General features: G+C 36.1%; 1 protein-coding gene across 1 annotated transcript in view; it reads right to left on the bottom strand.

Moving 5' to 3' along the window:
• LOC120240833 (zinc finger protein 782-like) overlaps positions 1-23,885 on the bottom strand; it is a 50,643-nt gene that overhangs the window by 3,361 nt on the left and 23,397 nt on the right. Inside the window, exon 4 of the mRNA XM_039245684.1 lies at positions 5,822-5,917. Within this exon, the coding sequence (XP_039101615.1) occupies positions 5,822-5,917 (96 nt within the window). The remainder of the gene's footprint in view (positions 1-5,821; positions 5,918-23,885) is intronic.

Below are 23,885 nucleotides of genomic sequence, written 5' to 3'. Positions count from 1 at the left end.
TAAAAACTACAAGTATTGGGGCGCCTGGGTGGCTTAGTCGGTTAAGCGTCCGACTTTCGCTTAGGTCATGATCTCGCGTTTCGTGGGTTCGAGCCCCGCGTCGGGCTCTGTGCTGACTGCCAGCTCAGAGCCTGGAGCCTGTTTCAGCCTGTGACTCCCTCTCTCTCTGACCCTCCCCTGCTCACGCTGTCTCTCTCTCTCTCTCTCCTAGAAATAAATAAAAAAAAAAAACATTAAAAAAAAAAACTACAAGTATCTTTTGTATTTATTTACTGTAAGTTTCTTGTGCATATTTAACTGTTATCTTCCTGTTTCTACCCACACTTCTAGCAAAAATGTCAGGCCTATGGTAAAAATATGTGAAGGCCTCAAAAATAGTGCCCTAGGCACCAAGAGATGAAAGATTTAAGTGATTCAGGGAAAGAAAGTTTCACACTAACTGCATGAACATTGTGTGTTCTAGCTATCATTTCACCAGTCCACAGTATTTTCTGCACGAATCTTGGTATCAGTCCCCATTACCTGGTTCATTTCCATATAATTTTTTATTTATAATTCTTTCTCTAAATTACCGTCCATCCTAGCCTTAGGACTATATAGAATCTAGACACCCTTCAGGCACAACAAAACTATCTTCCGCGAACTTAACAATAAAAAGGCTTCTAATATCTTGTCACATATTTAAGTAACATTTATTTTAAAATTTGACAGAAGTATCATTCTGCCTGTATCATTCATTTTAACATGGGACCTATAGAGAGCACCCATTGTGACCCATAGTTTTTATTTTTTTTAATTTATTTTTTTTTACAAATAGTTTATTGTCAAATTAGTTTCCACATAACACCCAGTGCTCATCCCCACGAGTGCCCTCCTCTATGCCCATCCCCCCTCCCCCCTACATCCATCAGTTCTCAGTTTTTGTCAGAATTCAAGAGTCTCTCATGGTTTGCCTCTCTCCCTTTCCCCCACCATTTCCCCTCTTCTTCTCCCCCTTGGTCCTCTGTTANCATCCCCCCTCCCCCCTACATCCATCAGTTCTCAGTTTTTGTCAGCATTCAAGAGTCTCTCATGGTTTGCCTCTCTCCCTTTCCCCCACCATTTCTCCCCTTCTTCTCCCCCTTGGTCCTCTGTTAAGCTCCTCCTAATCCTCCTATACATGTGACCCATAGTTTTTAAAGTAAATTACCCAAATCAGGAGGCATCTTAAAAGTGATGGCAAGTCCATAGTTAAATAGGCAGCATTTTCTCTTTCTTGGTTGTACTTATAATACTGGATCATTTTTTAATCAACAGCACCCTATATGATATGAAATATATTTTATGCAGTTTTGTTCACTTTTCCAAAATGACACCCTCACTGTGATATTCTTTGGATCCTTCTGTAATGGAAAGTCAGTGGTCCATAAAGAACAGTGTGCCTCAGAATTACCTAGAGAGCTCTGGACACATAAGGGCTCAGATCAATTGCTGACCTACACCTGAAGATTCAAAAGTCCTTTTTGCATTGCATTTATGAATGTCTTCTGAATGAATCAATATGAAATAGTTATCTCCACCTTGCTTTGGAATCAATCCACAGTGTTATTAAAAAGTATTTATCATATGATATATACCAGAGTAAACAAGAATAAAACAGATGATTCTTTTGAGGGGATCATAATCCAGATGAGAAAAGAAGCTCATTCAGTAACAGTATGCTATCTGGCACAGATAACTCATTTTTTTTTTAATTTTTTTAAATGTTTTATTTATTTCTAGGAGAGAGAGAGACAGCGTGAGCAGGGGAGGGTCAGAGAGAGAGGGAATCACAGACTCTGAAACAGGCTCCAGGCTCTGAGCTGGCAGTCAGCACAGAGCCCGACGCGGGGCTCGAACCCACGAACCACGAGATCATGACCTAAGCGAAAGTCGGACGCTTAACCAACTAAGCCACCCAGGTGCCCCAACAGATATCTCATTATTTTTGACATATCCATCAAATGGGTTAAAAGTTTACAAAAGTAAGAGATAAAGTATAGGCTAAAGTTTTCCAAGGTTATATTATAGAAGTAGGAATCTGTTCCAAAACTTATAATGAGTAATAGTATTTTCTTTCCTTTTTCTGACTAGGGTTAGCTATGTTATTTATTTTTATTCCAAGAACTACCTTTTGCTTTATATTTTATACCATTATAGTTTTTATTACATCTTTTGCTTTACTTAAGCTTTCATTTACAACTCTCTCACTTGTTAACATAAATACACTTGACCCTTGAGCAACACAGGAATGAGGGGTGTTGACTCCCCCTTGCAGTTGAATATCTGTGTATAATTTCCGACTCCCCTAAAACAGTCTACTGTTGACCAGAAGCCTTACCAATAAGATAAACAGTTGAGTAACATATTTTGTAAGTTACATATATTACATTCTGCATTCTTATGATAAAGTAAGCTAGAAAAAAAGAAAATGCTATTAAGAAAAGAGAAAATACATCTATAGTACTGTACTATATTTATTGGAAAAAAATCTATGTATAAATAGATCAGTGAAGTTCAAACCTGTGTTGTTCTAGGGTCAAATGTATATGAGACTAGGGGCGCAAGGGTGGCTTAGTCGGTTAAGCCTGACTTTCGCTTAGGTCATGATGTCGCGGTTCGTGGGTTCGAGCCCCGCGTCGGGCTCTGTGCTGACTGCCAGCTCAGAGCCTGGAGCCTGTTTCAGAGTCTGTATCTCCCTCTCTCTCTGACCCTCCCCTGCTCACGCTGTCTCTCTCTCTCTCCTAGAAATACATTTTTTAAAAAAAGTATATGAGACTAAAAATTCTGCACTGCTTTATCTACACTCCAAAGTTTGTAATAAACATGTTTTCACCAAAAAATTTTCTGAATATTGTATAATTTTGATTTACCTTTTGATGAAAGAGGTTTTAAGTTTATTCATTTATTTTTGAGAGAGGGAGCATGAGCAGGGAAGGGGCAGAGACAGAAGGACAGAGAAAGCATCTCAAGCAGGTTCCACACTGTCAGTGTAGAGCCTGATGCAGGGCTACAACTCATAAAGTGTGAGATCCTGACCTGAGCAGAAATCAAGAGTCAGATGTCTTAACTGACTGAGCCACCCACGTGTCCCAATAAAATAGGATTTTAAAATATATATTCATCACTGATTTTAAGAGAAATTTTAACTTTTCTCATATTGTTTGCAATTTACAGTGTTACTGAACAATAGTATCTCTACTTTGTGGAATTTACTGATGTTTAAAATACTTGTATATTTTCTCAATGTCCCAAGGTCATTTAAAAGCAGGTTTATTTTTTGTTTTCATAATAGAGTTTTAAAAGACACTTAATAGACTCTAGATCAGAGGTCGGCAAACTTTCTCTGTAAAAGGCCAGAGAATGGATGTTTCAGGCTTTGCTGGTCATGTAGTCTCTGTTGCAATTATAGTTGACTCTTGAACAATATGGGGATTAGGGACACCAACTCCCATCCCCACCCTCTGACATAGTTGAAAATCTGCATTACAACTTTTGACTCACCAAAAACTTAACTATTAATAGCCTGCTGTTGACCAGAAGCCACACCAATAACATAAAATCGATTAACACATTTTATATGTCACATTATTATACCCTATATTCATTTTTATATAGTGTATATTCATATAACAAAGTTAGCTACAGAAGAGAAAATGTTAAGAAAATCATAAGAAAGGGTAAATAGATTTATAGTGCTGTACTGTATTTATTGAACAAAAAATCCACACAGAAGGGAACCTGTGCAGCTCAAACCCATGTTACTCAACTCTATGGTGTGAATACATAAACAAATGGATTTGGCTGTGTTATAATAAATGTTTCTTTGCCAAAAAAAGCAACAGGCAGGATCTGATCTACGATAGTTTCCTGAGCAGTATTCTACAGTCCACTGGGTCTGGTATGAAATCAGACGGGCATATTAAAGTCTACTGTATCTAATGTACACCTACTTCTCCTTATAACTCTTGCCATTTCTTCTTTTATGAATCTTCATGATCTATTTGGTGCACTAATATTCAAAACTTTCATATATCCTTTAAAAACGGTCTTTTTTAGCTTTATCAAACTGTCCTTTTCCTTATCTGCTTTTTTTAAATTTTTTTAGTGTTTGCTTATTTTTGAGACAGAGAGAGACAGATCATGAGTGGGGGAGGGGTAGATAGAGGGAGACACAGAATCGGAAACAGGCTCCAGGTGGTGTCAGCACAGAGCCCAACGTGGGGCTAGAACTCACAAACCATGAGATCATGACCTGAGCCGAAGTCGGACGCTCAACCGACTGAGCCACTCAGGCGACCCTCCTTATGTTTTTGATGTGCTTATTTTACATTTTTGGCTTAACAATTCATGACTATATTTCAAACTTTGTATATTATTTTTTAGGCATATCTCTGATACAATCTGATAGCATGTTATCTTAATAGATGAATTTAATTCATTTACATATTAGTTGATGTGGCAGATAGGTTTACCTTACTGTATATTATATAGTGTATTTGCATAGTTTTTGTGCAGAACATTTAACACAGCAGGCCTGAGATTGTTATCTTAGAAGGTGTGCTTGCAAGATTAGTCCTTGGCTGGCAGGGAACTTAGATTTTGGAATGGTTCCCAAGAACCTAGTCTCTAATGAACTTTCCAGGTAGACAACATTTCACATGTGCTGCCACATTCATTGCTGGGGCGTTGGAAGCCTGCACCTGGTTTCCTCTGGACTTTGCCCCTTTTCTCTGCTAATTTTGCTTTATACCAATTATTTTACTTTAGAAATATCAGCTATGAGTATGACTATATGCTGAGTAAGAGAATCAGTGAACATGGTGGTTGTCCTGGGGACTCATTTATTTTTTTAATGGAAGTATAGTTGACACACAGTTTTATTGGGGACTCTCTACAGCTTTGTAAGAAACTTTTCTATCCTTGCTCAAACATGTTTAACTTCTAATAATTAGAAAGGCTGCACTTTATTCCAGGAATTATCCTTTCCAATTACATTATAATTTCTTAATCTATGTGTTTAGATGGCTTCTAGTAATTCATTATTATATAATGATAAAACTATGGTTCCTAGGGCGCCTGGGTGGCTCAGTTTGGTAAAATGACTTTGACTCAGGTCATGATCTCATGATTCATGGGTTCAAGCCCCATGTTGCAGCTTAGAGCCTGAAGCCTGCTTTGGATTCTATGTCTCCCTCCCTCTCTGCTCCTTCCCCTACTCATTCTCTCTCTCTCTCTCTCAAAAATAAATAAACATTAAAAACAGTGAAAAAATTTATGGGGCACCAAGGTGGCACAGTCAGTTAAGCACCCAGCTTCACCATAGGTCATGATCTTGTGGTCCGTGATTCGAGCCCCCTATTGGGCTCTGTGATGTCACCCTCTCTCTGCCCCTCCCCTGCTCACACTCTGTCTCTGTCTCTCTCTCTCAAAATAAACAAACATTAAAAAAATAATTATCATTCCTTTCTCTTTTCTGATCTGCTGACTCTTAAGTTTAGTTGTTTTATTAAATTTAGTTTTTATCTTTTTACTGTTAAGTATACAGAATTCATTGCTTTTCAGCTTTAAATGGGATACTTAGCTCTCATCTTTTATAGATGAGAATATCAACATTCTTACAATCCATTCCTTGTGTTAGGTGACCCCTTCCACATTTTATTAGATCTATTTTATTAAATAATTTCAAATGTAAAAGTCTGTAAAAGAACAGTACTGAAAAACATTTCAAACTGCTTACTTCTAGCTCATCGCTTTAGATCTAATTTTCTTGGATGCCTTCTGCCAGTATTCAATAACTCACCTGGGGAGCTTTTTCTTAGAAATTCTTTCTTTAATAACCATGGATCTTCTCCTTGCTCCAATGTGAAGATCAGTTCTGGTTTTGTAAAACAGTACCCTGTAAATGGGAAAAAATTTAGCACTTGAGTTAGCTGCACAGGTTCCACTGTTTCAGAATGTGAAGGAGGTATAGTTTCAAAAGTGGCACATTCAGGGTGTTCACAACAATTTTTGTGAGGGGTAAGTGATAACAAAAAACATTTTTAAGGCTCATCAAGAATCAATCTAAAAATCCTGAATCATGAGCCTATGTTAAATTCTAAAATGGCCAATGTCCACGTTTCAAATGAGGTTTTAGAAGCACTTATCAAACTTACTGCAACAGAGTAAGGAGCTGATTTGCCCTTCCATAGTGAATCTAAGAAAGCATACAAACTATATAAAATGGTTTTTAGACTTCAGATACCAGTCAGTCTGGTGGAATACTTGACAAGAGGAAAACAAATGAGGTGAGTCCTATAATTATCACATGTCAATGCAAAATGAACAAACATTTTAAAAATTTTTAAAGAGGGACACCTGGGTGGCTCAGTCAGTTGAGCATCCAGCTTTGGCTCAGGTGATGATCTCACAGTTCGTGAGTTTGAGCCCCACACTGGGATCTCTGCTGTCAGTGTGGAGCCTGCTTCAGATCCTCTGTCCCCTTCTCGCTGCCCCTCCCTCGCTTGCACTCTCTCTCAAAAATAAAATATAACGTTATAAAAAAATTTTTTAAGAGGAAGGAAGAATTGTATTTGAGCCCAGGTTAGGACAACTGCTAATGATACACAATCTTCACAAGGAAGAGAGTGCTCCAGGGTTGGTGCAGGGTTATATATGTTCTTTACAAAAAAAGCCACAAATCGTCAAGAGGAAGGACATTTCAGAAACCTACAAGACTTTGTCTTATGTTTTTATTATGTGCAAGGCTGTATGACTTTAATCTTATGGGAACCAGGGAGAGTTTTTTGTTTTGTTTTGTTTTTCTTATCTTTATGTTTGAAATTTGTTTGTTTTTACTCGAAGCAGATGTACAATGTATGCTTGAGGCAGATATAGAACCCATGCTTTGAGGTTCTGCCAAGTCACTTTTACCATGGTAAATGTTAATGCATAGCTTCCCTGAGAGCCCAGGAGCAGGGCCCACAAATATTAAAAGTTGAAAATTTCCCTTGTCACACAGCTTACTACCCAGAAGAGTTTCTATCTCACAGAACAAAAAGAACCAAAAAAGCCTGGCTGACTCAGTAAGTTGAAGTGACATAACTGAATTTTAAGGAATCCATGACAACTAGAATTGTTAAGGATGAAATAGCAGAAAAGAAAAAGCTGTACTGATATACAGTCTTAGAGATTTGCAGAAGAGTCTCAAGTCTCCTAACTTGTGCAAGTATACAAGACAAATACTCAGGGTTGGGGAAAGAGCAGTGAAAGAGAGTAGGCTAAAAAAAATCATCAAAGCATACACAAATGTAGGAAGTTTCTGCTGCCACCAGGCAGGGAAGAAAAATCTACTTCACAGCCAATTGGGAAGAATACCAGAAAATTGTCTGTTGCTTAAATGAAGAGCCAATGAATCCTAAAGTGAGCTCTGAATCTAATGCAACAAAGCTTGACTTGAAATGATTAAATTTATTCCAAGTAACAACTACACACCAGAAAATGCCTCAGAAGATTTAAAATAATACAACAAAACTAGCAGCTAACAATATAAAATTCACAATACCCAGAACCCAATAAGAAATTACAAGTTATGAATAGAAGTAAGGATATACAATTCTTATTGAGGAGAACATCAATCAGTAGCAACAGTGTAAGAAATGACACATGATAAAATAATCAAGGCCATTTAAAACTGCAAATATATACCATATGTTCAAGAAGAGAAAGAAAAACAAATATGATGAGAACAAAAGGAAACTTAAACATTTCCAAACTAAAATCCTAAATATAAAAAATATCTGAAATGAGAAAGCCAACTAACCAAACAACAAACAAGAAAACACTAAATGGGATTAAGAAGAGGACAGATACCACATAAGGAACAATAAGTAACATAATGGATACTTTAAGGCATAGCAAAAACAAACAAACAAACAAAAACCCAACCAAACAAAAAAAACCCAAAAAAACAAACAACAACAACAACAAAAACCTATGAAAGAAGAAATCCACAGTGAATAAAGACTGGAAAATAATAAACAGAATTAGTAATCTGTGACCTGTGTGATATCAAGTAGTTTAACACAGGTGCAATAAACATTTCAGAAGAAAAAAAGAAAGATAAAAAACATTTGATGAAATAATGGGCAGATATTCAAATTTTGATAATGTGTACAAACCCTTAGATCCAAAAAGCTAAATGAATTAAGGAGGAGAAAGATGAAGAAGCCCACATCAAGATACACTATAATTAAACTACTAAAAATTGCTGATAAACAGAAAATCTGTTTTTTAAATATAATTAACATAGTGTTATATTAATTTCACATGTACAATATAATGTTTCACCAATTCTATACATTACTCAGTGCTCAACAAGATAAATTTACTATGGATCCCCTTTATCAATTTCATCCATCCCCCTACCGACCTCCCCTCTGGCAACTACGTTTGTTCTCTGTATGTAGGAGTCTGCTCTTTTTGTTTGGTCCTTTTTTTGTTTGTTCATTTGTTTTGTTTCTTAAGTTTCAAAAGGAATGAAATCATATGGTATTTGTCTTTCTCTGACTTATTTCACTTAATATTATACCCTCTAGGTTCCATCCATGTTATTGCATATATTTCAGTCTGTGAAAAGAAAATCTTAAGTAGACAGGGAAAGGTATAATATGTATAGAGGAACAAAAATAAAAATGAATGCCAACTTCTTGTCAGAAATTATATAGCCAGAAGGCAATGAAGTGACAATTTTAAAGTACTAAAGGAAAAAAGTCAACCTTTAATTCCATATTTAGCAAACATAAGACATTTTCAGATAAAAGCTTAATTTATTACCAACTGACATATATTACAGGAGAAGTTAAAAGAAAATGCTCAGCCTGAAGAAAAATGCTATCAGGTAGAAATCCGGATTTATACACAGAAATGCAGAGCACCATAACCTGGAAATGTGATGATATATAAAATATACTTTTCTCATTTTCAGAACTCTTTTTTTAAAGAATGGTAAATTATCTTCTGAAATAACAACACACTGTAAGGTTTATAACATATATGTTATACATATGTATGTATATGTAAAATATACAATTACAATAGCATAAAATGTGGAAGGTAAAAAATGTAAAACTCTAAAATTCTCATAAATGAAGTGAGTAAGTTATTTGAAGTAAACTGTGGTAAGTTAAAAATGTATGCTGTAAGTGCTAAAGCAACCACATATCCACAGAAGAGAGGCACAGCTAACAAACCACTAATTTAGATGTGATGAAATCATTCAAAATGTACAACTATTCCAAAAAAGCAGCAAAAGCAGAAAAATGAAAAAAAAATTGCAAAAATAGTTAGCAGATAGCCACAATACACTTAATGTCAGACATAAGTAGTCTAATCATTACAATTAAAGGCAGAAATGAACAGATATGATATAAAATCCAGACCCAAATATATGATGTCTACAAGAAAATTCACATTAAAGACACATATAAATTATAAGTAAAAGGAACAAATTAAGTAAAAAGAAAAGTAAAATGAATTATAAGTAAAAGTAACAAAAAAGACACCATGCAAACATAATGAAAAGAAAGTCTTGTCCACAGAAACGTGGCAGGCAAGAAGGAAGTGGCAGGATATGTTCAACAGGAATATATCCTCAATTGGAAAAATATGCGTAAGAATTCTTTATCCAGCATGGCTGTCATTCAAAATAGAAGGAGAGATAAAGAGTTTCCCAGACAAAAACGAAAGGAGTTTTTGACCACTAAACCAGCCTTGCAAGAAATTTTAAGGGGAACTCTTTCAGTGGAGAAAAAACAAAATAAAACATAACAGACCCAAAGCAACAAAGACTAGAAGGGACCAAGAACATCACCAGAAACACCAACTGTACCAGCAACACAGTGGCACTAAATTCCTATCTTTCAATAATCACTCCAAAGGTAAATGGACTAAATGCTCCAATCAAAAGACACCAGAATGGATAAGAAAACAAGACCCATCTATACACTGCCTACAAGAGACTCATTTTAGATCTAAAGACACCTGCAGATTGAAAGTAAGGGGATGCAGAAGTATCTATTATGCTAATGGATGTCAAAAGAAAGCAGAGTAGCCATACTTAGACAAACTAGATATTAAAACAAAGACTGTAACAATAGAAGAAGGGCATTACATCATAATTATGGGGTTTATCCACCAAGAATATTTAACAACTGTAAATTTTTATACCTCCAACTTGGAAGAACCCAAATATATAAATCAATTAATCACAAACATAAAGAAACTCTTTGATAATAATACCATAATATTGGGGACTTCAACACCCCACTTATATAGCAACGGACAGATCATCTAAGCAGAAAATCAATAAGGAAACAATGTCATTGAATGACACACTGGTCCAGATGGCCTTAACAGATATATTCAGAACATTCTATCCTAAAGCAGCAGGATACACATTCCTCTTGAGTGCACAAGGAACATTCTCCAGAACAGATCACAAACTGAGTCAGAAATCAGCCTTCAATAAGTACAAAAAGTTTGTTATCAAACCATGCATATTTTCAGACCACAACACTATGAAACTTAAAGTCAACAACAAGAAAAAATTTGGAAAGACCACTAATTCTTGGAGATTAAAGAACATCATTAAAGAATGAATGGGCTAACCAAGAAATTAAAGAGGAAATTATTTTTTATTTATTTATTTATTTTTTATTTTTTTTACAAATAGTTTATTGTCAAATTAGTTTCCAAGAAGAAATTAAAAAGTACATGGAAGTCAATGAAAATGCTAACACAACAGTCCAAAACCTCTGGGACACAGCAAAGGTGGTCATAAGAGGGAAGTATATAGCAATCTGGGCCTTCCTAAAGAAAGAAGAACTGGCTCAAATACACAACCTAACCTTACACCTAAAGGAGCTGGAAAAAAACAGCAAATAAAGTCCCAAAACAGCAGAAAAAGGGAAATAATAAAGATTAGAGCAGAAATCAATGATATTGAAAAAAAACAAAACATCACTATAACAAATCAATAAAAGTAGGTGCTTGTTCTTTGAAAGCATTAACAAAATTGGTAACCTCTAGCCAGATTTATCAAGAAGAAAAAGGAAAGTCTCCAAGTAAATAAAATGAAAGAGGAGAGATAACAACCAACATGACAAAAATACAAACAATAAGAGAGTATTATGACCAGTTACCTGCCAACAAATTGGGCAATCTGGAAGAAATGGACAAATTCCTAAAAACATACAAACTACCAAAACTGAAACAGGAAGAAATCAAAAATTTGAACAAATCTAGGGTGCCTGGGTGGGTCAGTTTGTTGAGTGTCCAACTTCAGCTCAGGTCATGATCTCACCATTCATGAGTTCGAGCCACACATCAGCCTTGCTGCTGTCAATCTGTCAGTGCAGAGCCTGCTTCAGATCCTCTGTCCCTCTCCCCGCCTCTGTCCAGCCCCTGCTTATGTTCTCTCTCAAACACTAAATAAAAAACAACATTAAAACAAAATTTGAACATTAAAGAAATTGAATCAGTAATAAAAAATCTCCAAGGAAGCAAGAGTCCAGGACGAGAGGGCTTTCTAGGGGAATTCTACCAAATATTTACATTTATTTATTTATTTTTAAAAGTGTATTTATTTTTTGAGAGAGAGAGAGAGAACACACAAGCAGAGGAGGAGGAGGAGGAGAGAGAGAATCCCAAGCAGGCTCCACACTGTCAGTGACAGCCCAACATGGGGTTTGAACCTACAAACTGAGATCAGAAACTGAGTTGAAATCAAGAGTCAGAGGCTTAACTGACTGAGCAACCCAAATGTCTCTCTACCAAAGATTAAATAAGAGTTAACCCCGGTTTTTTTGAAGCTGTTACAAAAAATATAAATGGAAGGAAAACTTCCAAACTCATTCCATGAGGTCAGCATCACCTTGATTCTAAAACCAGACAAAAGCTCCACTAAAAAGGAGAGTTACAGGTCACTATCCCTGATGAACATGGATGGAAAAGTTCTTAACAAGATACTAGAAAATTGAATTCCACAGTACATGAAAAGAATTATTCACGATCAAGTCATTTATTCCTGGGCTGCAGGGTTTGTTCAAATCAATCAACATGATACAGCACATTAATGAAAGAAAGTATAAGAACCATAGGATCCTCTCAATAGATCCCGAAAAAGCATTTGACAAAATATAGCATCTATTCTTGATAGAAAACCTCAACAAAGCAGGGATAAATGGAACATACTTCAACATCATGAAAGCCATATATGAAAAACCCACAGCTAATTTCTTCCTTAATGGGGAAAAATGGAGAACCTTTCTTTTCCCTTTCTTTCCTTTCTTTTTTCCCTATGGTCAGGAAAAGAACAAGGATGTCCACTCTCACCATTATTATTTAACATAGTATTGGAAGTCTTAGATTCCCTCAGCAAACAACAAGAAGAAATAAAAGGCATCCAAATTGGCAAGAAGGAAGTCAAACTTTCACTATTTGCAGACAACATGATACTCTATGTAGGAAACTAGAAAACACTCCATTAAAAAATTGCTAGAACTAATACATGAATTCAGCAAAGTGGCAAGATATAAAATCAATGTACAGAAGTCAACTGCATTTCTAAATACCATTAATGAAGCAGCAGAAAAAGAAATCAAGGAATTGATCCCGTCTGCAATTCCACCAAAAACAGATACCTAGGAATAAATCTAACTAAAGAAGTAAAAAGATCTGTACTCTGTAAACTATAGAACACTTACGAAAGAAATTCAAGAGGACACAAAGAAATGGAAAAGAACTCCATGCTCATGGATCGGAAGAACACTGTTAAAATATCTATGCTACTCAAAGCAATGGAAACATTTAATGCCATCACTATCAAAATACCACCAACATTTTTCACAGAGCTAGAACAATTCTAAAATCTGTAATAATTCTGGCTTTCAAGCTATATTACAAAACTGTAATCATCAAGACAGTATTGTATTGGCACCAAAACAGACACATAGATCAATGGAACAGAATAGAAAATCCAGAAATGGACCCACAACTATATGGTCAACTAATCTTTAACAAAGCAGCAAAGAATATCCAATGGAAAAGAGACAGTCTCTTCAACAAGTGGCATTGGGATAACTAGACAGCATCATGCAGACGCTTGAAACTGGACCACTCACTTCCTTACATCAAACACTAAAATAAATTCAAAATGGATTAAAGACCTAAATATGAGACAGGAAACCATCAAAATCCTACAGGAGAACACAGGCAGCAATCTCTTTGACCTCAGTCTGAACAACTTCTTATTAAACATGTCTGTCCTGAGAGGCAAGGGAAACAAAAGCAAAAATGAACTACTGGGACTTCCTCAAGGTAAAGAGCTTCTGCACAGTGAAGGAAACAACCAACCAAATTAAAAGGCAACCTACAGAATGGGAGAAGATATTTGCAAATGTCATATTGGATAAAGGGTTAGTATCCAAAATCTATAAAGAACTTACCAAACTCAACACCCAAAAAACAAATAACCCAGTGAAGAAATGGGCAGAAGACATGTATATATACTTTTCCCAAGAAGACATCCAGATTGTTAACAGACACATGAAAACATGCTCAACATCACTCATCATCAGAGAAATACAAATCAAAACCATGATGAGATACCACCTCACACCTGTCAGAATGGCTAAAATTAACTACACAAGAAACAACAGGTGTTGGTGAGTCTGTAGAGAAAGGGGAACCCTCTTGCACTGTTAGTGGAAGAGTGCAGCCACTCTGTTTTGTTTTTTTTTAATTATTTTTAATGTTTATTTATTTTTGAGAGAGAGAGACAGAGACAGAGAGCGAGTTGGGGAGGAATAGAGAGAGAGGGAGACACAGAATCCAACGAAGGCTTTAGGCTCTGAGTTATCAGCATGGAGCCTAACATAGGGCTCAAACTCAAGAACTGCAAGATCATGACCCGAGTTGAAGTTGGACGCTTAACCAAATGAGGCACCCAGAGGCCCCAGAGTGCAGCCACTCTGAACAGCAGAGTTTTCTCAAAAAACAGAAAACAGAACTACCCTACAACGCGGCAATTACACTACTAGGTATTTACCCAGGGATACCAAAATACAGATTCAAAGGTGTACATGCACCCCTATGTTTATAGCAATTATATCAATAATAGCCAAAATATGGAAAGGGCCCAAACGTCCATTGACTGATGAATGGATAAGATGTGGTATACAATGGAATATTACTCAGCCATCAAAAAAAAAAATGAAATCTGGCCATTTGCAATGACATGGATAGAACTAGAATGCATTATATTAAGTGAAATAAGTTGGAGAAAGACAAATACCATATAATTTCACTCATATGTGGAATTTAAAAAACAAGACAGATCAACATATGGGAGGGGGAAAAAAGAGAGGGAAACAAACCATAAAAGACTTTTTTTTTAAATTTTTAATGTTTATTTTATTTTTGAGACAGAGAGACAAAGCTTGAGTGAGGGAGGGGCAGAGAGAGAGGGAATCACAGAATCTGAAGCAGGCTCCTGGCTCCAAACTGACAGCAGAGCCTGACATGGGACTTGAACCCATGGATCATGAGATCATGACCTGAGCCAAAGTCGGCCGCCCAACCGACTGAGCCACCCAGGCGCCCCAAACCATAAGAGACTCTTAATAATAGAGAATAAACTGGGGGTTGATGGGAGGGAGGTTGGTAGGTAATGGGCTAGCTGGGCGATGAATATTTCTTTTTAAGTATTTATTTTGAAAGAGAGAGAGGGAGGGAGGGAGAGAAAGCATGTGCACACATAGGGGAAGGGTGGAGAGGAAGCAAGATAGAATACCCAGCAGGGTCCATGCTCAGTGTTCAGTGCAGAGCCTCACGTGGAGCTCGATCTCACAACTGTGAGATCAAATCAGGAGCCAAAATCAGGAGTTGGATGCTTAACCAACTGAGCTAACCAGGCACCCCTGGGTGATTGGTATTAAGGAGGGCTCTTGTGTGATGAGCACTGGGTGTCGTATGTGATGAATCACTGAATTCTACTCCTGAAATCAATACTGCACTGTATGTTAACCACCGAGAATTTAAATAAAAATGTACTTATTTTCCATTTATTTGTGACATTCATTTCCTTCTGTTATTGATTCCATAGTTTCATTGTGATTAGAACAGATATACTGCATATTATTTCATTCTTTAAAATGTATTGAGACTTGGGGCACCTGGGTTAGCTCAGTTGGTTGCGCATCCATCTCCTGATTTCAGCTCATGTCATAATCCCAAGGTCATGGGATCAAGCCCCGTGTTGGGCTCCATGCTGAGCATGGCTCCTGCTTGAGATTTTCTCACTCTCCCTCTGTTCTTCTCCCCTGCTCACTCTTCCTAAAATAAAAATAAAATAAATTTTATTGAGACTTTTTTTTGGTCTATTCTAGAAGATGAACTATGCACATATGAGAAATACATAGTGTACTATATTTGACTGGAATCTTCCTTTTCTATTAAATTATTTTATTTTTTTTTAATTTGAGAGAGTGTGTGTATGTACACGTGAACATGGGAAGGGAGGGGCAATGAAAGAGGGAGAGAGCAAATCCCAAGCGGGCTCCAGTTTAGTGCAGAGCCTGACACGGGGCTTGATCTCAAGACTATGAGATCATGACCTGAGTCATGACAAGAGTCAGACGCTTAACCAACTGAGCCACCCAGCGGTCCCTTGACTGGAATCTTCTATATGTTTGTACAGTTCAATTGGTTTGTGGTGTTGTTCAAGTCCTGGGGTTTTTTTTATTTTTGGTTTTTGGTTGTTCAGTCCAATATTGACAGTGGAGGATTAAAGTGTTTATTCTTGTACAACTGTGTATTTCTGCTTTCAATTCTGTTCATGTTTGCTTATATAATTTGGGGCTCTGATGTTTGGTGCATATATGTAACAGCTGTTACATATTCTTGGTGAACTGACCCTTTTATCGATATATAATATTCTTCTTTATCTCATAACGGTTTCTGACTTTAAGTCTACTTTTATCTGATACTAGTAAAGTCTCTACTCTTTTTTGGTTACTATTTGGATAGTATATCTTTTTCCATTTTTCATTTTCAGCTTATTTGTGTCTTTGGATCTAAATTGTCTCTTGTAGACAGCACAGTTTTCTCATTTTAAAAAATTCATTCTGCCAATCTCTTTTTATACAATTTAGTCCTCTTTCATTTAAAATAATTACTGACAAAGAATGATTTAAGTGAGCCATTTTGCTGTTGGCTTCTATAAATATTATAGCTACTTTGCTCTCATTTTCTCCATTTCTGCCATTTTTTTTGTACATTTTGATTCTCTCCTCACTTCTATTTGTGTATATTCTATAGATATTTTCTTTGTGGTTAAAGAGGTTACATATAACATAAGATTATAACGATCTAATTTAAATGTATATCAATTTAACTATAATCACATTAAAAAACCTCTATAGTTCAATCCTACCTATATGTTACTGATGTTACAAATTATATTTGTATTTATCATAAATCCAAATATCTTAAATTTATTATGCTTGTGTCTATTAAACTTGGTAAAGTCAAAAGTGCAGCTATAAATCAAACTTAAGATGATATAGCTTATATATTTCTCCATATATTTTGTTTACTAGAGATCTTTATATCTTCATATGACTTAAAGTTACTAGCTAGCATCCTTTCGATTCAACCTAAAGTATTCCCTTTAGCATTTTTCATAGGAAAGCTCCAGTAGTAATGAACACCCTCAGGTTTTGCTTATCTGGGAATGTCTTAATCTCTCCCTAGTTTTATGGATAAAAAACTGTCACTTAACAGTTTATTTCTTTTAGCACTTTACATACATCATCCTACGGCCTTCTCCAATGTTTGTGGGAAGAAATTAGCTAATACTGTGTTGAAGATTCCTTGTAGTGATGAGTCACTTCTCACACTGCTTTCAAGATTCTCTGTCTCCACTGATTATGTGCCTCATTTTGGGTCTCTTTGTAATTATCCTCCTTGGAGTTCATTGAGCTTGTTGGATTTGTAGATGCAGGTCTGTCATAAAATCTGGAAGGATTTTTAGCCATTATTTCCTCAATCTCTTTCTCTTCCTTTTGGGACTCCCATTATACATTTGTTATTTTTCTTCCTTTTTTTCTCAAAAATTTTTTTAATGTTTACCTATTTCTGAGAGAGAGAGACAGAGTGCGAGCAGGAGGGGGCAGAGAGAGAGAGTGAGACAGAATTCAAAGGAGGCTCTTGGATCCAAGCTGTCAGCACAGAGCCCGATGCGGGGCTCGAACTCACAGACCGCAAGATCATGACCTGAGCTGAAGTCGGACACTTAACCAACTGAGCCACCCAGGTGCCCCGATTTTTGTTATTTTTCTTTATTGAGAGTGTCCCACAAGTCCCTTAGTCTCTGCTCATGTTTTTTTCATTCTTTTCCCTTTGTGCTTCTCAGATTTGGTAATTTCAATTGTTCTATATTTCAAGTTCACTAATTCTTCTTTCTGCCTGCTGATATCTGCTTTTGAAGCCCTCTAGTCAGTTTTTCATTTCAGATATTATACTTTTCAACTGCAGAATTTGTTTGGTTCCTTTTCATTATTTCCATTTCTTTGCTGGTATTCTAATTTATTCAAATATTATTTTCCTGATGTCCTTTAGGACATTTTCCCATGTTTTCTGTTAGTTCTTTGATCATATTTAAGGTAATTATTTTAAAGCATGTGTCTGGTAAATTTAACATCTAGGCTTCTTCAGAGATAGTTTCTGTCAGTACATTCTTGAAGTCGCGCTTTCTTGTTTCTTCATGAGCTAAAAATTGAGCATTTAATTCTTTTTTTAAATTTTTTAACATTTACTTATTGTTGCAAGATATAGAGAGACAGCATGAGCAGGGGAAGGACAGAGAGAGAGGGAGACATAGAATCTGAAACAGGCTCCAGGCTCTGAGCTGTCAGCACAGAACTCAATACAGGGCTCAAACCCACAATCCATGAGACCATGACCTGAGCCAAGTCGGATGCTTAACTGACTGAGCTGCCCAGGCACCCTGGGCATTTAATTCTTAATGTGGTAACTCGGGAAATCAGATTCTCTCCTTACTACTTATTTAGGTTTTCTATGAGCCTAGAAATCAGCCCTAAGAGAAAGCTTAAGATCTCGGATCTTTTCTGAGTATGCGTCTTCCCCAAGCATGTGTGTGTGGCTTTCTAAACTTCCCCGTGTTCTCAGCTGCTTTTGCATGTCCTAATTTTTAAGGGTCTTGGCCCAGCTTCTCCTCTGGGTCTTAGAAACCCTACTGTGCATTTCCACTCATAATCTGTTACCTCAGGCATGTGCCAACTTGTAGTCTACCTTGTGCCTTTTAAAAGCAAGACTCAGTTGCTTTTCCTGCCTGCATTCTTTATTATGTGAAATAGATAGGCACTTTGAGTCAGTCCTCCAGGTATCCCCCATACAGGTCAGAACAGCTAACAATTTGCAAATAAAGTGTGTTCTTCTCCCTTTGGTCTGAGGGAGGACCTGGGAACTGGCTGCTGTCTGCTTAAGACCAAGACCACCACTACATTGAGGAGGGTAAGAGGTAGGAGCAAGTAAAACACTATGAAACCTTCCTGCCATTTTGAAGTTGGCTTTTTCTTAATTGTGTGTTTGTTTGGTTACAGTAAACCTTTGTTTCCCAGAGATTTCACAAAGTTGGTTCAGATAGTTGTTTGTGGAGAAATGAGAGGCTACAATTACCACTATTTTGCTGACATCACTGTTACATATGTAAAAACTCATCAACAATCCCAGCTCCTCTATTTTCTCCTACTTTTTACCTTCTAGAAGTTTTTGTTTTGCATTTTACATTTAGGTCTGTAACTCATTTTGAGTTAATTTTTGTGTAAGATATGGGGCCTGAATTTGAGTTCATTTAAAAAAAAATGGACATCCAATTGTTCCAGCACTACTCAACAGAAGGCTATCCTTTTGAAAACAATTTTTTAAATTTATATTTATTTATTTTTGAGAGAGAGAGAGAGAGAACGAGAGACAGAGAGACAGAGAATCCCAAGTAGGCTCCGTGCTGTCAGCTTGATCTCACAAACTGTGAGATCATAACCTGAGCTAAAATCAAGAGTCAGACACTTAAACTACCTAGCCACCCAGGCGCCCCAAAAAACTATCCTTTCTCCATTGAGTTGCCTTTGCCCTTTGCCCTTTTGTCATAATTCATTTGATTAGATTTGCGTGGATCTATCTGGTCTTTCCATTCTGTTCCACTGAATAATAAAAGTATTTTCTGCCAGTATCTCATTGTCTTAATTACAACAGGCTTATAAGCCTTGAAATTGGGAAATATTATTCTTCCAACTTTGTTCTTTCTAGAGCTATTTTCTCTATGGCAGATCCTTTCATTTTCCATATAAAATTTAGAATCAGTTTGTTACTAAGAACTTCCTGGGATCATGATGGAGATTACCTTGAATCTTATTAGATCATTGGGAAAACGGACACCTTAATACTGAATTGTTCAATCCATGAATACACATCTCTCAATTATTACGATGTTCTTTGATTTCTTTCAGCAATGCCTTACGGTTTTCTGCATATATATCTTGTATTTTGCTAGATTTATTGCTAAGCACTTCCTTTCTTTTTGTGCAATTGTTACTTAAAAAAAAAAGTCAAGTCCCAGTAGTTCATTTCTGATATACAGGAATGCAATAACTTTTATAAATTGACCTAGAATCCTGTAAAGTTACTATATTTGCTTTTATTTCCAGAAAAAAAAATGGGGGGGGGGTTCTATATAGAAAATAGTGTCATCGGAGACTAAGAGAGTTTTATTTCTTCCTATTCAATATGTATGCTTTTCCTTTTTCTTCCAGTAAGACACTGAATAAGAGTAATGACAAATGAAAACTCACCTTATTCCCTAATTTAGAGGGAATGGGTTCTGTATCCAACCAGTAAATATGATATTAGCTTTAGATTTTTCATTTTGGAAAAATATCCAAACCATTTTGGATATATTACCCTTTATTAGGTCATTATCTTTGTATTCCTAATTGTTTCATTGGTTACTTTTTCTTCATGGTGTCTTAGTCCATTTGAGCAGCTGTAACAAAAAATGCCATAGACTGGTATTAAACAACCATTTACTTCTCACAGTTTTGGAGGCTAGGAAGTCCAAGATTAAGTTGCTGGTAGACTCAGTGTGTAGTGAGGGTCTGCTTCCTGTTTCATAAGTGGCTGTCTTTTTACTGTGTCCTCACATATTGGAGAGGGTGAGTAAACTCTCTGGGATCTCATTTATAAGGGCACTAGTGCCACCTATAATGGCTCTGCCCTTATTACCTAATCATCTCTCAGAGGCACCACCTCCAAAAACCACCACATTGAGGGTTAGTATTTCATACGAATTTTGAGGGGACACATTTCAGTCTACAGCAAATGGCTTGCGATTTTAGGAAATGTTTTCTATTCTCACACTGATATGATCATACAGTATTTCTTATAATCTACTAGTGTGATGATTTACACTGACCAGCTTACAAATGTAGAATCAACATTACGTTTTTTTAATGAAACCATTTTGGATATATTACCGTTTTATATATTGCTGGATTTAGTTTCCTAACATTTATAAAAGATTTTTAAATTTATTTTCATGAAAAATATTAGTCTGTAGTTTTCTTACTGAATATTAGAGTAATGCTGGATTTATAGGATGGTTAGGAATTGTTCCCCTCCCTTATACTTTGCTGCAAGTTTGTGTAGAATTGGTATTATTTCTTAAAAGTTTGGTAGAATTCACTGGTGAAATCACTTGTGTGTAGTGTTTTCTTTTCTAAGAGGTTTTAGAGTCTAAATTAAATTTCTTTTAGATATAGGACTACTCAAGTTATATATTTCATGAATACATTTGGAAGTTTGTGTTTCAAGAAATTGGTCTATTTCATCCAAGTAATCAAATATATGGGCATATAATTATATGGGCATATGGGTTCATAGTATTCCCTTATAATTTTAACATCTGTACAATTGGTAGTCATGACCCTTCTTTCATATTTGAAATTGCTAACTTGTGTTTTCCTCTTTTCTGTTAGCCTGGCTAGAGGTTAATCAATTTCTTAATCATCTTGAAGAATTTGTCTTGTTTTGCTGATTTTTCTCTATTATTTTCCTATTTTCATTTTATTAATATATGCTCTAATTTTTATTATTTCCTTTTCCTGCTTGCATTTGTTTCTTTGTATCCTAAGGTGGAAACTCAAGTTACTGATCTTAGATCTTTCTTCTTTTCTATTCTGTGCACTTAACAGTATAAACTATTCTCTGGGTACTGCTTAAGTACATCACACAAATTTATTTTCACTTAAAAATATTTTCAGAATTTCTCGTGATTTATTTGATTGATGCACTATTTAGAAGTATGTTGGTTAATTTCTAAATATTTAGAAATACTCCAGCTATCTTTCTGTACTTGATTTCTTATCTACTTCTGATATAATGTGAGAATATATTTTTTAATTTCTATACATTTAAATTCATTAAAACATGTTTTTTGGCCTAGAATGTGTTCTATTTTGGTGAATGTTTCATATACACTTCAGGAGAATGTGTACTCTTCTGTTGTTGGAATAGCCTTAATATGTGTCAAAAGATCCAAGCTGCTTGCTAGTGATGCTCAGGCCATCTACATCCTTAGTAATTATCTGCCTTCCTGATCTATCAATACTAACAGAGTAGAGTTTAAGACTCCAAATCTAACAGCAAGTTTTTCTATTTCTTTTTGAGGTTTAACAGTTTTTTACCTCATATATTTTGAAGCTCTGTTTCTAGGTGCATAAATATTTAGAAATGTTATGTCTTCTTAGAGAGTAGATCACTTATATCAGTATGTAATGTCCTGGTAATGTTTAGTAAGTGTGTAATGTTTGGTAATCTTCCATGTTTTGAAGTATACTTTCTCTGAAGTTCACATAGTTTAATTTATTTTGATTAGTGTTAGCATGGTATAGCTTTCAACCTTTCTGAGTCTTTATATTTATAGTGTATTTTACATTTAAAGTGTATTTCTTATAGTCAGCATAGAGTTCCCTCCTACTTTTTTTTAATCCTATCTTACAATCTGTTTTACTTGATATCTTTAGACCATTCATATTTGTGGTGACTTATTGATATAGTTAGGTTAAATTTTTATAACTTTTCTACTCATTGTATTTATTCTTTGATTTCCCTACCGACTCCTTTTTTTTTTTTTTTGCCTTCTCTGCTTTCTTTTTTTTTAATTTTTATTTTAATGTCTTTTATTTATTTCTGAGAGAGAAAAACACAGAGTGAGCAGGGGAGGATTAGAGAGAGAGGGGGACACAGAATCTGAAACAGGTTCCAGGCTCTGAGCTGTCAGCACAGAGCCCGACGTGGGGCTCGAACCCATGAACCGTGAGATCATGACCTGAGCTGAAGTTGGACGCTCAAACAACTGAGCCACCCAGCTGCCCCTTGCCTTTCTGCTTTCAAGGAACATTCCCTATGAATCCATCTTTTTCCTTCTCTTGGTATATCATTTATACTTCTTTTAAAATCTTTTTAGCGATTTTCTACTATTTATATACCTTTTAAAGCAATCTTTGTCCATCTTTAAACAACACCATAATCATACCACTTCACATATAGTGCAAGCACCTTACAGCAGAGTATTCCTATGGCCCTAGCCCCCTTTTGCTAATGATGTTATTAACTTATTCATATGCTATAACCACCTCACTGATTGTTATTGTTATTATTACTATGATTATTATTATTTTAAATTGTATTCTGGACATTCTATGCATTATAAGATTCTAGATCTTTTTCACCTTCAGTTTTAGTACACTTCCTCTGACACCATGGCAGCTGGAGAGAGAGAGACACTGTTTCTTACTGCTAGAGGTTTAGAGTCCAGGTTCTCCATTTAGCCTCTACTGACACCATGAGGTAGGGATTAGGGCCAGTGTTTGCTGACCCACTGACCAGTGGTGAAAGTTCTGGCTCTCTACTTGTCCTCCTCTGACATCATCCCATTGGAAAGATGGAGAAGTACATTTTTACTGGAGAATGGTGGTAGAAGTCAGTCTTTACTGATAGAGGCACGTCACTTTTTCCCCATGTTGTACAGCTGAAGTAAAGCAATTGTCTAAAATTTTCTTTCTAAGCTGTCCCTTTCCTTTTACTTGTCTAGAGAATGGAGTCTTACTGGGATTTATTTCGTCCATGCACATTGGCTTACATACATTGGGTTGTCTGAGTTGTTGGTTTCATCCAGTACTGAATTTAGATGTGTTAGGCAAAAATAAAAATGAAGAAACTGGGCGTTCTTTCTTGGGTTCTGGGATCACCAGCCAGTCTCTTCCCTTTGTTCATTCCACTGTCCAAAGTCTTCCTATGTTTCCTTTATATGTAATGTCTAGGGTTTTAGACGGACTTAAAGTGAGGGACAGAATGAACTATATCTAATTAATCTTATTTGGAACCATCAGTCTCTGAAATTTTCACACTTAGGAATTGCTTTTAAATTTAGTGTAGTTTTAAAATATGTAAAATAAGCTGTATATTCAACGTCTCATTTCCATTCTTGTCTCCTCCATTCATTCCCCTCCTGTCCTACTTTTATTATTTTCTGATTTTTCTTCTAGTGCTTCACTTTTGCAAATATAAGCAATTACATGATTCCTGTCTTTCTTTCTTACTCAGAAGAGAGCTTTCTAGGGGCACCTGGGTGGCTCAGTCGGTTAAGCGTCCAACTTCGGCTCAGGTCATGATCTAGTGGTTCGTGAGTTCAAGCCCCGTGTCGGGCTCTGTGCTGACTACCAGCTCAGAGCCTGGAGCCTGTTTCA

The sequence above is a fragment of the Hyaena hyaena genome, unplaced genomic scaffold (assembly GCF_003009895.1).
Source record: "Hyaena hyaena isolate Hyena2069 unplaced genomic scaffold, ASM300989v1 scaffold_269, whole genome shotgun sequence".
Taxonomy (NCBI): Eukaryota; Metazoa; Chordata; class Mammalia; order Carnivora; family Hyaenidae; genus Hyaena; species Hyaena hyaena.
The sequence above is the reverse complement of the archived record's forward strand: the minus strand, read 5'-3'. Positions and strand labels throughout refer to the sequence as shown.